Here is a 15,446-nt window from a genome sequence, read left to right as displayed (position 1 = left end):
TAAACCCTAACATGCCGCCACTCGCTAGCCTTGCCTCTTTCTTGTGCCACCACCGCATCCCTCTCTCAGCTCGCATCTCGTTCTCCCTCTCCCTCTCACTCCGTTTTCGATATCTCTCTTGCTTTGATTTTGTCTATGGGTTGATACAGTAACTTGCTAATTTTGGCGTGTCATGTCCAGGTTGGAGATTTCAACTCGTTTAGCTAAATGGTTAAGCTCGTTTTGCAATTTGACTAATTTTATCCCAAATTTTTCATATTGCCTATAATTTTTTTTTTATTTTTTTGCCATTTTTGCACCCCAAATTTTTTCATTATTATTATTTTTATAAAAATAAATAAAAAATTAGAGGCAATATGAGAATTTTGGGATAAAATTGGTCGAATTGAAAAAAATTTGAAAGTTTGGGGGTGCATTGCAAAAATTAAAACATTAGAGGTCAAATTGAAATCGCCAAAAACTTTAGAGCGTAAAGTGTAATTTTTCCTAAAATAAAAGATTTTTGAGTGCTTTAACCAATGGTCCAATACATTCATACTTTCGGAAACATTTTTTCAAGAGAAAATGTTAGGGGTATATATATATATATATATAAAAGCATTTCTGTCACCGAACCCCATTCATTTAGTCGTGACTCTTCCCAGGTTAAAAACAGTCTCTTCCAACATTTTCAGACAAATCGCTCTTTCCTCTTCCCTCTCCCTTCACCGGCGGCCGGCCACCGGAGACCACAAACGCAAGCATCGCTGAAGACGAGCGACCTACATCTCCGGCGACGAGCCACCCACCGTTAAAATCCCCAAGTTTCAAAACCCCAACCCAGTGTCAAAATCCATCTTCCCTCTCTCTCACTGACGACGAAACGCACAGGTTTTATTTGTCTCTCTCTGTTATATTTATTGCGTCAAAGTTACGTGATATTGTGGAACAACTCTTGGGGTTATTAATGGTGTTTGTCAATGAAGTTTGGTTGACAGAGCACGCAGATGAATTAGGCTATCAAAGCGAATCTGTTTTTGTTGATATAATTAATATCTAAATTAGTATTAAGAGGTGGTTGGATGTTGATCATTTTAATTTCTTGTTTGATCCTGAGGCTTGTATACGTAGGAGAGAATAGGAATTGATTTCTCGAGCGGTTATTTTTCTTCTGCGTTGCTTTGATTTATGAAGGTAATATTAATTTCTTTTTCTTTGATCATGTTGCAGAAAAAAATTGAAAGTGAAATCACACCGACAAAAGCCGTTTTGGGAAAGGTTCTATTAGTAAGAAACTTTTCATTATTATTATTTAGAAATTCAGAAATCTTATATTTTTAATCTATAATCATTCCCAACTTTCAGTTTCTTTAATTTTTTAAATTTAATTCATTTCTCTTTTTTTGAATAGAATTTTGGTATATGGTTCTACTGGCCGTAATTCCAGTGCTAAATTTTTTCCCTACTTACTTTGACGTTCCTTTTTTTTTAATGCTGCTTACTACTTGAAACCTTTTTATTTATTTATTTATTTATTTTTTCTTATTGTCATTTATGCATCCACTAATTATTATTATTATTTTTTCATTCCTATCATTTTTAAAAACAAACCCGTGCATTGCCGGGTTTCAAGCTCGTTCTAATAACCCAACATATAAAGCTTGATTCGTGAGCGTTATTTTGCATTTGCCTGAGCAGGGTCTCAATCCACAAGCGATATGGAGAAAAAGGAAGGGAACTCCAAACTGAACATCGCCATCATCCATCCAGATCTTGGTATAGGTAATTTTGCCATTCTCCTCTCTCTCTCTCTCTCTTTTGAGAAAAATCCGAGTGATTTCTATGGTTGACCCATAAATTGACTCTTTACATGTCCAAGAATCTGAATTTGTGAAGAACACATTTAGCAGTTTGGGTGATTCAGTTTAACTTCATTATTATTATTTTTTAATGCTCTACAAAATCCTAAAAGCAATGCCAATACTACTCTTATTTAAGTGGCACTATGTATATCTTGGCAAATTCTTATGGAAATGTGATCTTTGTTTGCTTTAGTTTCGATCAAACCAGCAAAGCTTACTAGTTTTTGAACTGGGTTATTTGTCTGTAGCCAAATTCAGGTTCTAATTTTTAAATATCTAGGCAATTTTCATTTTTCTTGAGTCATTTAAATCATTTGAATTGAAATGCCAAGACTTTGGCGAGTAGACTTTTGGTCATAACATAACATGAGGGTAGTGGTTTGAGTCTAAGAAGCATTTCTGTGATTTTTGATTTTGGAAACATGCTCTGTAGTGGGGCTTGGCAATTACACTTGTTTTAGTTCTAGAAATAAGGAAACAGTTTTTGCGCAAGGCTTTTGGAAAATAGAATGAAATCAAATATAATATCAAGGTTTCAGGACCCGACAATTAGTAAATCTTTGGGTCAATGTTTTTGTGGTGAAATGAAATCAGCAGTGTGGAGGATATGGGAGAAAATAGACATTATCCATGCCGTGTAGTCAGTGGGGTTGGTGGGTGATGGTGGTGTTGAGTTTGGAGGTGGTATTGGTTTTGGAGATTGTTGTTCTTGTGCAATACGTTCCTTTGCCATTTTTTTTTATTTTTTTATTTAGCTTTTTTTGATATCATAGAATGAGAGCGACCAGTTTTTTGTGTTTGAATTGTCAATGGATGCGATTTTACTTTTTTTTATCATCTTTTCCGAAATATTAGCAATTGTGATGTTGGGATTTGTTGTTCATACTTCATACAAAATCAACCCTAGCAAATGTTGTCTTCTAAAATTTGAAAAAAGATAATTAAGATTCAAAATTTTCAGACTTAAATATTCCTAGCTTTCCTTTTTTTCTTAATATTCTTTCTCTTTCAAAACCCTATACCAATGGATGGTTGCCTATGAGTGTTTTCATATTTTGTAGTTTTTATTACTTTTTTCATTTTTTTTATACTTTCCTTTTCTGGTTAGGTGTTTTTCTTGTATACTTCTTGTGTATTTGGTGTACCTTTGCGTTTTTAATGAAGTTCTTTTACTTATAAAAAATATTGTTGCAATCCTACTCTATGCATTCTTGAAGATGTTCTAGTCTGTTTCAGTTCTAGTTGCAACCACCTTTTTTTATTGACATATCATGTGGGTACCTTTACATGATCCATAGGTGGAGCTGAAAGATTAATTGTTGATGCAGCCGTCGAACTTGCATCCCATGGGCACAATGTTCATATTTTCACAGCACACCATGATAGAACTCGATGTTTTGAGGAAACTCTTGCTGGTGAGGTATCTTTTCTTAAGTTATTTTTATTTCTTAAATTTTAGGGGCTATTCTGCTAAGGTTGGGGCCTGGTGGAATTTCTAGAACTTTTTGGTTTTTGAGTTTGTTGTCTTTCTTTGTTTTCGATTCTTTTATTGGTTTCAAATCTGGTGCATGTGGTGCATTTAAATAAGATTTCCATAGGTACTGTTTGGTTAAAAGTAGATATCCTAAGTGTCAGTTGAGGATGAATATTTGGTTAGACATATGAATAGGAAGACTAAAATGTTTCAGATGTCATTGGTAAATCATTTCATAACTTTATGGCTATCTCTTTAATTTATGATGGTAGTTAGAGGATTGTTACAAACCAATTAATTTGTCTATTAATTTAAATTGAAACGACAACCAGAATGTTTTCTACCCATTGTATTTAGTCAGATTTATGTTGGGTGTTCTGTTTCAGACTTTTCGTTTAGAAGTATATGCAACTCAGTTACAAGTTGCAGTGAGCTAGGTTGAAGAGGTTCTTTTGAAAGCTGAACTTAGGCACATATGTGATAATACAATGTATAGATACCATTTCTTTTAATTGAAAATTTTATGAAAGGGAGAAGGATGTATGAATGTTTTTATTTGTGTATGTATCTCCATGTTTTGCACACAGTGCATTAAATGCTCAATTGGATTGGATACATCCTGTGCTTGGAACACACCTGGAGGATTGAATTTAATTAAAAAAAAAAAAAACACAAGAAAAAATTGGTGTATAAGCTTGAGTTATCAGCCGTGAAAAAGGGACTTTTCTTTTTCTTTTTCTTTTTTGACCCAAAAAACAAAAGTAGTGGAATCTGGTTGTCAGTACTTGGCACTTGGTGGTAAGCTTGAGCCAGTTGGCTACTGTGGCGATCTTGAGCAGCCGGCAGCAATCTTGAGATTGTCAGGGGTGACCTCTAGGTAACCCATCATAATTTCTAGGCAAACTGCATGTTCTCCTTCCTAGCTGTATATAATAATACCACCTCCCCCCATAGTATAATCATATTTGCCATTTGGAGAACTGAAAAATCCAAAGGACTTATTATCTCCAATCCAATGGTTGTTCCAAACGACGGATATAAATAATTTTATCCTATCCACCCCTCTACATACGGCATGCCGAACACGACCTATGTATTTATATATGTATGTAGATATGGGTGAGTGCATGTGTTTATGAGACGTGTATAAATTTTTGAAAGCGCCTTGACTTAAATATCTAACAGAAAAATTATATGAGAATGACAATACTTTCTTGATGACAACATTGGATAGTTACAATGCCAATATATGGAATTTAGTGTTCCATGATGTAGCATGTTAATCTATACTGCTGTTCTGATATGCCTTATCATATGTCAATTGGTTGCCCAGGTACCTTTCTAGTTACGGTATATGGCGGCTTCCTGCCTCGACATATTTTCTACCGTTTTCATGCTATATGTGCATATCTGCGGTGCATTTTTGTTGCTCTTTGTGTGCTGTTCATGTGGCCAACATTTGATGTTGTTCTAGCCGATCAGGTCTCTGTTGTCATTCCCTTACTGAAACTTAAAAAGTCAATGAAGGTATCAATACCTCTTTCGTATAAATTGTTATTTGGATGTCCTGGTATCGCAGTTGGTTCATGCACTACACCTTTTGCCAGGTTGTATTCTATTGTCATTTTCCAGATCTGTTACTGGCTCAACACACTACTCTTCTAAGGAGGATATATAGGAAACCAATTGACATCATAGAAGAAATAACCACTGGTTTGATTCCTTATCTTGACTTCTGCTACTCGTGTAAATTCTCCTTATGTCTTTAATGTATGCTTATGCCATGTAATTCAACCATTTCTTATTAATTTGCTTTGGGGCCTGCAGGAATGGCAGATATGATACTTGTTAATAGCAGATTTACCGCATCTACTTTTGCAAACACATTCAAGCATCTTCATGCTCGAGGAATTCAACCAGCTGTTCTTCATCCAGCTGTTAATGTCAATCAGTTTGATGAACCCCATTCAAATAAGTAACCAACATGTTTGTATATCTCTTGGTATCTTCTAGTTCTAGGTGTAGAATATCTGTTGACATTTCTTTAACTATGTTTTCTTTTTCCAGTATAAGCTTAGAGTCTGATTCTTAGTTGCATATTTTTCTTTGTCTAGGTTGAATTTTCTCTCCATCAACCGATTTGAAAGAAAAAAGAATATAGATTTAGCAATTTCAGCCTTTGCTATGCTTCACACCCTTGGAGGAGATGTCTACCAAAATGATAACTTGGATGGCGCTTCCTTGACCATTGCAGGCAAGTCTCAACTGATTTTTTTGACTTCTCACTATCATTGACAGGTGAGATATGTTGTACCTACTTTTGGGTAAGTAATTGCTTTTGGGGTACGGGTTATTCATCTCCACCTTCTGTTTGCTCAGAACGCATTGTGGTCTTCAACAAAGAATAATTGTGTAGTGGCGACCACTTAGAAGTGATACCTTGTCTTGCAATTAAGTTTGCAACACTATTTTTCTTAATATGATTAGCTGGAGTAATCCTCAGTTTTGCGATTGAACTCTCTGTGTAACTTGTCATCGAGAGCCTTGCCTTTCTGTAATTTAACAACCGAAAAATTTTGACCGTCTGAAATGCATTAAGATCATTAAGATATGAGTGGAGCAATATTTTTCTTCTCATAATTTGTCTGGTGATGCATGCTTTAAATTTCTTACCGAAAATGTTCATACTTGTATTAAAGCATGATTGGCAATTTATGGCATCAATAATAAGATACAATTTAGCTGGCCTTATGAGTTGGTCATTTGACATAATGGGCAGTTCACTCAATAAGCAAATCTCTTGCTAGAATACTCAATACCAGAGAAGTTGCTTTGTTTGTTTGTAGATCCTCCTATTTAGCCAGACATGATATAGGGATGGGCTTTTATGCAAGGGGTTTTTGGATGTGATGAAATAAATTTGCTACTTACATGGGAAAAGAAGGCATACATCCATCCCTTGAAATAGTCATTGCAAATATTTTTATGGAATTTTTATATAGAATGAACTACGGGAGTGATGTTAATGACTGGTAATGAAAAATTAAAAAACAATATTTAATGTAACTTAATTGTTTTGTTGAACAGAGCTCATGGGATTTGGTTAGCAAAGCATACAAGGCTGTTTTCCTTAGCTTCCAAACCATCTATTCCACATTAGAAATTCATAATATGCTCCAGACATGTGAAGCTCCCATAGTTGTCAATTTGCAAGGCAGAAGTTGGATTGTCTTTTGCATTAGTGGGGGGTATCATCAATATTTATTATTGCAGGTGGATATGATAAACGGCTGAGAGAGAATGTTGAATACTTGGATGAGCTTAAAAGCTTAGCAGAAAGGGAAGGAGTATCTCATCGGGTTAATTTCGTTACATCATGCTCAACAGCAGAAAGAAATGCACTTCTCTCCCAATGCCTTTGCGTAATTTATACGCCAAAGGTGTGATGGCACCTGGTATTCTGATGAAATTGATTGGATATGTTAAAGGAAAGAGCGTAATTTATGTGAATGTTCATTTTTTGTAGGATGAACACTTCGGGATTGTTCCTCTGGAGGCAATGGCAGCTCATAAACCTGTTATTGCATGCAACAGTGGGGGTCCTGTAGAGACAATCAAGGATGGGCAGACAGGATTTCTTTGTGATCCTACTCCGCGGCAATTCTCTCTAGCTATGGCTAAACTTACTCAGGACCCCCAGACGGCAAAGAGAATGGGTGAAGAGGCCCGGCGGCATGTTACAGAGTCATTCTCCACGAAGATCTTTGGCCAGCGTTTGAATCAATATCTTCTGGATGTTGTTTGGCCTAAAAGAGAGTAGGAGAAGATGAAGCTATCTATCCGTGTGGCTCTTGTAGGAAATTTTTGTGGTAACACAGAACAATGATGAACTCATGAATAGTGTCTTACCTGTTTAGTTATTTGAAGGGATGATTTTATTAGCTTTCCATGCATGTAACTTCAGTTGGTTCAACTGTGTGCTAACAAGCTATTTTGGTGGATTTTATCTCCTTGGTAGTCTCTTTTGTGCTTATTTCAGACTATTTTTAATGCAAAGATATAGAGATTCATAGGTTAGCATGCGAATTAGGTTTTGTCCAGTTCTTGGCATTCAAAATATAGTCAAGATTCTCTTCAGAAGATTGTAAAGTTTAAATTTGCCAAACCATTCTCCTAAGAATCAAACCCTTGTGCTTGAATTAGTACAATCTTGACTAGGAATAGTCAAATAATTGATAGATGTAATAATTAAAGTTTTGGTAAGAGAATTATCAACCTAAGTGGTAACTACATGCACCGAACGATTTTTTTTTTTTTGGAAATAAGAGGTCTTGTCGCTTCTGAGTTGCAACTTGCAAATAAAAGGTTTCAAAATTAAGAGTTTCGTCGGTGCCTTATAGGGCCAATTGGTCAAGTCTTTTAGGGGCTAAGCTTTTAATGGATAGGATTATAGGAGCCAAGCTTTTAATGGAGATCGAGGGTCAAACTACTAATAAATACAATGTAATTTCATATGTTTAATGGATGTGTCAAAAGAGGGAGGGGCCGGGGGTGGTTGGGAGGTGATGGCATCTATTTTATTTGAATTTGATAATATTTATATTATAATCATGATTTAAAGTTTATGCATCTAACAATATATATAATATTAAGAGAGCCCCTATGGTCTGAATGCTTTACAAAAGGCCCATTTTATAGCTCCCAATCAATAATTGTTACATTATCCATTTAACAAAAATGCAAAAAATAAAATTGAGATCATCTACACCGAATCAAAACGAAAAAGAGAAAAAAAAAAAAAAAATCACCGGTGAATCCAGAGACCCATGGGTTTGAGCCTCAAATCCAATGTGACCCGATTCAAACCCGTTGTGACTCGCCTCAAAATCCGTTTCTAATGCTCCAAAATTCGTTTTTAATGCCTCAAAATTTGTTTATAATGCTTCAAAACTCATTTTTTGGTTTAAAACTAAAACCTAGAGGTGAAAAGTTAATTCTTAGGGATTTTATCACCCTAAAAGCCGAAAATCGGAGCCGAAGAGAGGTGAGTCACGCCGTGGGTGGCTGGCCTGGCTAGTCGTGGGTCACGGACAGACCCACGACCCACGGCCATGGCTGTTTCTACAAGACCCTCTTTTCTTCTTTCTCTTTTCATCATCAAGTGAATGTGGTTCTATGTTAATTCTGTACAATTGTTGTGATTTAGCTGATGTGACAATTATTAATTGGGAGCTATAAAAGAAGCCTTTTGTAGAACATTCATACTAAAGTTAAATTCTAATATTATTAGTACGTCTTTTAAAATATTTAAATAGTGTGAAATCATACGCACGTTAAATATATAAACTCTAAATATTGGCCATAAAATAGATTATCTTTACTTTCAACTTTGATAGGGCGATGGCGCTACCAACCCCCACTCTCTCTATGTATTTAATAATATAATATAATTTGTTGTCGTCAATGTTGAACTTTCTTTTGGAAGTATATTGCAGGATTTCTCCTCTCCTCTGCCACGTACGCATCTTATTTTTCTTGTCCATGGTCCCCACCTTAGTCTAGTGTTGTGTGGTGAGCACCAACATTTTCTTTCTCCCCCATCTGTTATTCTGTTAATGAAGGGCCAAGATAATTGAAGGATTCAAGTCTGCAGATAATGTTTAGCGTTTACTGTTTTAGCTTTTAACTTTTGACTTGGAAGTTTGAATTACTGAAGCTTCAAGAGCACAATATATAATTGAAGTGGTTTGGTATTTTAGCGTAGACTTTTGTATCTGGATTTGAGTTGGTGTTTCTCCCTTCCACAGTACCTGATTTAACCAGTAACAATGCTTCTACCACTTCAGCTTTCTGTGGTTGTTGTTTTCAAGTGGGGAGTTTAGATGAGTTTGTTTTAATCTGTACTCTTTTTACTTCTGTAACGCTTTATACGGCCATATTAAGAAAATCGAGTCACTTTTTTGTCTCATTTTCTACCGTTTGTATTTTTGCACTGTTATATTCGATTTGAGTCTATTATTGGGTAGCCCACTCCTTTTTGGATTTTTTGTTGTTTTTCTTTAATTAGGATTCTCTATTCTCTCTTTCTTTCGGATCAAGAATGGAAAAATCCTCTCCTATAATCCTTTTTCCAAATTCATTCAAGATTTTTTAATTCTTTTTTTCTTCCTCCTCTCTCATCTTTCTCCTTCTTCTCTCCCTTTGAAAAAAAATATTTAAATAGAAAAGAAAGTATAATGGAAAGTTTATTAGACTGTATATAGAAAAAGTAGTAGCTAAAATAAAAATTTACACTTTTTCACTAGTTATTTTAACTAGTATTGCTGGAGATGCTAATATATGATAAACACATGTCTTTTTAATAGCTTAAAGAATACATGTCGCTTTTAGAGGTTGGGTTGTAAACTTGTAAGAGCTTCCTACATCTAAAAGTGACATTTTTCATTTATGCTATTAATCGAGAAAGATTTAAGACATCTGAGAAGCACATGCTATTAAAAAAATATAGGTTTTATACTTACGTTCACTTTTAGAAACTGATTTATAAGAAATTTCCTAGAAGTCAGTTTGAAAAAAATTTGTGTAGGTTACTATGTATGATGGCTTTGCTATGTATGTAGTGACTATTCAAAGAAGGGACTTTGAGAATTGATTAATATTAACAAGCCACCTTCTTCTATAAAACCTCTTCAATTTCCTTTGTTATTACAAAGAGAAATCTGATTACTTGACATGGCTGCCGAAGAAGCCGCAGCAGCTAAAATAATGGGAAATAAGTATAGGTCTTTCTTATATGGTGAAGGAGAGAAGAGTACTGAGTGGAGACATGGAGGCCCTCCTGCATTTGATGAGGTCGACAAGCTATTTGAAGAAGGCAGGACTAAGGTACACGTGGATGGATGGATGGCCTTCAATCCTCGTCCTTTCTCATCTCCCTCTATTGATTGTTGCTCGCAATTTGCAGGAATGGCCAAAAGGGTCACTGGAAGAAACAGTACAAAATGCTTTGAAGTCATGGGACATGGAGTTCTCACACAAGACCCGCTTGAAGGATTGCAAGACCATTAACCCTGACAAGTTCAAGCTCTTCATTAATGGTAATAAACATCCATCAGTACTTTTAAATCAAAATTAACCTCCTCGATCGAGTTCTTCTAATCCTTTATCTATTTCATCAAGGCGACCCTTTGTTTGTGACAAACAAAAGGCACCTCTAATGATCACTAGTGTCAGACTTTTAACGTCCACCACTTTAGCATTGACTCGTCGCCACTATTTATCAATAGCGGCGACTATAGCGCTTTTAGCGGCGACATTTTGTCGTGCTAATGAGCCTATTTTTTGTAGTGTTTTAAAGGTGTATAAATCTTCCATAGATGAGGAAACGACTCTATACATGTGATGGAAGGATGCAAACTTCTTGTGCAAGTTCAACCATGTCATTTTATGACAAAAGTATCTGCATGAGTTATATATATATATGCCATATCTTTCATATGTAATATAATTGATGTTCCTTGATTTAGGGGTGGTTATTTGTGTTCGTCTGTCGGGTTTCGATTATGTCAAAATTTGGATAAAAAACTATATATATCAACTTTAACCTAATTTATTTAATTAAAAGCGTCAAACTCTTTCTTTTTTGCATGTACATGTGTGCATGCCACCGGCCGTGACATTAAAACTAATACATGAATTGTGGGACAGGAAGAGAGGGATTAACCGGGGAAGAAATTCTTAGGCTTGGGACCTACAATGCCTTATTGAAGAACTCTCTGCCAAAGGAGTTCCAGTACTACAAACCAGAAGAAGAGACATTTGAATCATCTCATAAAGCTTTTCGATCAACTTTTCCTCGTGGGTTTGCATGGGAAGTGCTTGCTGTTTACACTGGACCTCCTGAAATTGTTTTCAAGTTCAGGCACTGGGGTTTCTCTGAGGGACCCTTTAAAGGACATGCTCCCACTGGAGAGATGGTTCAATTTTCTGGATTGGCTACTCTCAAGGTAATTATAATATATTCACTTTTTGAAATCTTATGTTTTAAGAGTTTACAAAAAGTTGTTATAATGAATTAATTTATATTATTAACTTGGTTGCTTGCAAGTCTTGAACAAAAATCATGCGCTCTTGACTATATGCATCCCTTGGTAGGTTGACGAATCTCTGAGGGCAGAAGAGGTGGAGCTCTACTACGATCCGGCTGAGCTATTTGGAGGCCTTCTAAAGGGACCACCCATCTCTGAGTCCCACATCGACCACGAAGCTAATAAAAACTCAGGCGCTACTCATGGCTGCCCATTCTCCAGACAAATAGTGGGAACAAATTCAAACGAGTGAAGCAAACCAAACAAAAAGTTAATAAGAAGCAGAATTTCTTGTTCAATCTTCCATTCATGAAAAGGTTATTTTGATATTCAAACCAAACAGTGCCTATAGTTCTCCACGCGCTCACATGCGCTAGGAGCACGCGTAGTGCGTGGCACGCCCACGCACGACAGTGCAAAATTTTATTTTATTAAATTTTTTTTTTTTTTTTTGCACGCGGCGTGCATGTTTTATTTTACCCCATGCGCCAGTGCTTGTTTCGACGCCTCTCATTCACGTGCTTGCCCGTGCTCCCGCGGATTGGGAGATTCGATTTGAAAACCGGACCCAGTGGGTCCCAAGCCGTTTCGGCTTCATTGGGTTTCATAACCAACCGACCCAATAGGTATTCGAACTGGTCCATATGGCTTAGGCCCATTAAGCCTTGCCAGTCAACCCGGCATTGTGGGTTAGACCCCGGTTCCTACTCCCAGTTCAGCCGACCAAGCCAACCGGGTCAAATCAATGCAGTTAAAAAAAAAAAAAAAAATTGGGTGCAATCCAAATCAACCATGCAGGCCATTCGGGTCAGTCGATACCCAGCCCATTCGATTCAAGACTCAACTTCAGCCCACAATAGCCAAGTCCAAACAAGTCCATTTCAACAGCCCGAGTTATACAGCCCAGCTGCCACCTACTGGCACCACCGGCCACCACTTCAGCGACTTTTTCGGCAATATTTCCCTTTCTTTTTCCTAGCTCAAGCTTACACTTTAAGTTTGAGGGGATGCTAAGAATATTATCCTCTATTTATTTCTTTCCTTATATATTTTAAGGTTTTCTTAGTCTACTAGGTTTACTTACTCATGACTCATAGTCTCTCTATAAATAGAGGTCGCTGTAATACTTCATATAATCAGTCTTACTATAATGTAGTCCATTATATGCTTCCGCTCTCTCTCTCTCTCTCTCTCTCTCACTCTCACTTCTCTCTCTCTCTCTCTTCTTCCATATATCTTTCCAACATATTTAACACAAAATATGGTCAAGATTCTCTTCACACTATTTTAAAGTTTAAATTTGCCAAAACCTCCTTAAGAATCAAACATTGATTTACTAATATATAAAAGTGGCACGTGTCCCATGAACATGTGAGATGCACATAAGTTTTTAATAAAATTTATTTCAACTTTATCCTTGCTATTAAAAAAACATGTGCATCTCACATGTTCATGGGATATATGCCACTTTTATAGTTTAGGTTGAACGAAATTCCTCCAATCCAGTTTGAAGGAAAACTTTGTCATTTCTTATATATATATATATATAGGCAGAAATTTTCTCCAAACCGATCGGAAGAAAATATCTGCAAACTCATTCAAAATAGTTCCAAGTATCAATAAACATTTGGACAAAATTTTTCTCCAAACTGGGTTGAACGAATTTCCTTCAACCTAGTTTATAAAAGTGACATGTGTCCATGAACATGTGAGATGCACATGTTTTTTTAATAGTAGGGATAAAGTTGAAATAATTTTTATTAAAAACTCATGTACATCTTACATGTTATTAAAAAAATGGACACATGTCACTTTTATAAACTAGGTTGAAGGAAATTCGTCCAACACAGTTTGGAGGAAAACTTTGTCATATGAGAAATGCTACATATTCCAAAATTTATTCCCAAAAGTTGGTTCCTAAATGATGTGTCACAATCCCATAAGTTGGTGACACACTTCCAAAATAATAAATCTTATGAGATAGTAACACATCATTTGAGAACTAGCTTTTGAGAAGAAAATTTGGGATACGTAACACTTAAACAATAATAATTCAATATATATATATATATTGAATTGAATTATTATTGTTTGCCTTTGGATCGCAACGTGCCAACTTCTTCTTCAAGACATTAATGTTGATAAATGTAATAGTCAAATAATGCCAACTTCTTCTTCAAGACATTAATGTTGATAAATGTAATAGTCAAATAATTGATCAAGTTGTAGCTTTAGATTATGAGGAGCTTATATATCCCCGAGACTAGTTCAGTTGGCTGTGGATCACACCTTATGAAGCGGAGGTCACTAGTTTGAATCTCTCATTCCCTTTCCCTTGTGTGAACATGTCAAAAAAAAAAAAAAAAAAAAAATTATGAGGAGCTTTCCCATTCAACGGAACTAAATTATATATATATATATATATATATATATATAGCTGAGAATTGAAAATGTATTTAGTTAAATCTAGGACGCACCTTTCAGAATGTCATGAATGACGGAATGAGAAATTCTTATTGAGGGTTATAACTTATAAATATGAATGGGAAATATATTAAAATAGATGAGTCAAGAAGGTATGAATGAGAAATATATTAAGATTAAGGGTTAAATTAATATGTAAGAAAAATAAAATTAAATATATTTCTGACTTTTAAACTCTGTTGATTTTTTAACTATAATGCACAAAGTGCATTAATTTTTCTTTTGAAAAAGTCAATTATTGAATTTGGCTTTTCCATGGTCTATGAATAAATTTACATGAGTACATAAGGGTCTTTAAGAAAGAAAGAAGGAGATATGCACAAATTAGCAATGAACAGACTCACATGAACTTTAACAAAATTCACATAAAAAAGTCATTTATCAAACTCTTTACTCAAAATTAAATTTAATATACGTAACTATATGTGCACCCAGATCCTCTCTATTTTAAAGAAAATAGAAAGGAACTGGTTTCTTATTTTATAAGGATAGAATGGCTATTTTATTTTATTTTTGGACCATCCTACCCTTGTAGAAAGGAGGATCATTCTCCATAAAATTTAATGCTCATCACTTATGCACAGCTACGTGCATTCACGTTGAAAATTCAAAGGATTGAAATTTTCTCCAAATTGGTTTGGAGAAAATTTTCTTCAACCTAGTCTAGTAAGTGTCAAGTGTCATCTACCACATGTTTTCTTTTTAATATTTTAACAATCATTTATTCTCATTCCACTAATTTAGGAACCCAAATATTAATTTTTTAAAAACCAAAAAATGTTGAATGACACTTATTACTATTAAAGTAGGTTGAATGAAATTTTCTCCAAACTAGTTTGGAGGAAATTTGTATCCAAATTCAAATGCATTCATAACCGTATACATGACATTAATGTTGGCACGTCTTTTAAAATGTTTAAATAATGTGACATCATATGCATGCTAAATATATCAAACTATAAATCCTTATCATAAAATAAAGGGGAAAGTTCACATGCCTCCCTCAAACTACTACTCAATTGACAATGTCCTCCAAAAACTTTCAATTGTGACAATGTCCCTTAAAACTATAAAAAAATTATTAATGTTCCCCAATGACGAAACTACCCTTAGTAAAAAAAAAAAAAAACCTAAAACTAAAAATTAAAAATTAAAAAAATCCTTTTTATAAGAAAAAAAATTTTAAAAATTCGTTTTTTTTTTTTTTTTTGGTTATAAAAATTGAAATTTTTTGTTGTGTTTTATAACTTTTTTAAATAAAAATTTCCGTTTTTAAAAAATTAGCAATTGTCGTTTTCTAAAACAAATTAAAAAAATAAATAAATAAACAAAAATTTTTCTGTTTAAAAAATTTTCGCTTTTTTTTTAAAAATAAAATTGTAGGAGTATTTTTGTCTTATTGAGAAATATATATGATCATTTTTATCTTTTTGCTAGCCTTAAGGGGACATTGATAATGTTTTGATAGTTTGAAAGGGACATTGTCACAATTAAAAGTTTGATGGGAACATTATCAATTGAGTGGTAGTTTGAGGAGAGTATATGAACTTTACCCTTCAT

At 34.8% G+C, this 15,446-nt stretch overlaps 2 protein-coding genes across 4 annotated transcripts; both read left to right on the top strand.

Annotated features, from left to right (window-relative positions):
• Positions 1 to 628: 628 nt before the first annotated feature.
• LOC132175552 (uncharacterized) lies at positions 629 to 7,325 on the top strand. 3 transcript variants are annotated; one of them, XM_059587525.1, is made up of 10 exons: positions 629 to 870; positions 1,210 to 1,257; positions 1,678 to 1,761; positions 3,140 to 3,256; positions 4,649 to 4,842; positions 4,923 to 5,028; positions 5,143 to 5,290; positions 5,430 to 5,569; positions 6,589 to 6,755; positions 6,842 to 7,325. In XM_059587525.1, the coding sequence occupies exons 3-10, from the start codon at positions 1,698 to 1,700 to the stop codon at positions 7,133 to 7,135; spliced, it is 1,230 nt and encodes a 409-aa protein (XP_059443508.1). In that variant the 5' UTR covers positions 629 to 870; positions 1,210 to 1,257; positions 1,678 to 1,697; the 3' UTR covers positions 7,136 to 7,325. The 3 variants fall into 3 exon arrangements, with proteins under 3 accessions (XP_059443508.1, XP_059443507.1, XP_059443509.1); XM_059587524.1 differs by having other exon boundaries at positions 1,210 to 1,266; XM_059587526.1 differs by lacking the exon at positions 1,210 to 1,257.
• Positions 7,326 to 10,038: 2,713 nt separating this feature from the next.
• On the top strand, positions 10,039 to 11,682 carry LOC132176298 (pathogen-related protein-like). Its single transcript, XM_059588465.1, has 4 exons — positions 10,039 to 10,200; positions 10,280 to 10,412; positions 11,023 to 11,321; positions 11,470 to 11,682. The coding sequence occupies exons 1-4, from the start codon at positions 10,048 to 10,050 to the stop codon at positions 11,653 to 11,655; spliced, it is 771 nt and encodes a 256-aa protein (XP_059444448.1). The 5' UTR covers positions 10,039 to 10,047; the 3' UTR covers positions 11,656 to 11,682.
• Positions 11,683 to 15,446: the final 3,764 nt, after the last annotated feature.

Source organism: Corylus avellana, chromosome ca3 (assembly GCF_901000735.1).
Source record: "Corylus avellana chromosome ca3, CavTom2PMs-1.0".
In the NCBI taxonomy this organism is placed as follows: Eukaryota; Viridiplantae; Streptophyta; class Magnoliopsida; order Fagales; family Betulaceae; genus Corylus; species Corylus avellana.
The sequence above is the reverse complement of the archived record's forward strand: the minus strand, read 5'-3'. Positions and strand labels throughout refer to the sequence as shown.

Bases quoted from the DNA above. Each gene is read 5' to 3' on its own strand.
- LOC132175552 (XM_059587526.1), top strand. From the start codon at position 1,698: ATGGAGAAAAAGGAAGGGAACTCCAAACTGAACATCGCCATCATCCAT. The intron at 1,762-3,139 runs GTAATTTTGCCA...CATGATCCATAG, and splicing joins CCATCCAGATCTTGGTATAG to GTGGAGCTGAAAGATTAATT. The intron at 5,291-5,429 runs GTAACCAACATG...TTCTTTGTCTAG, and splicing joins GATGAACCCCATTCAAATAA to GTTGAATTTTCTCTCCATCA.
- LOC132176298 (XM_059588465.1), top strand. From the start codon at position 10,048: ATGGCTGCCGAAGAAGCCGCAGCAGCTAAAATAATGGGAAATAAGTAT. The intron at 10,201-10,279 runs GTACACGTGGAT...CGCAATTTGCAG, and splicing joins TTGAAGAAGGCAGGACTAAG to GAATGGCCAAAAGGGTCACT. The intron at 10,413-11,022 runs GTAATAAACATC...ATTGTGGGACAG, and splicing joins GTTCAAGCTCTTCATTAATG to GAAGAGAGGGATTAACCGGG.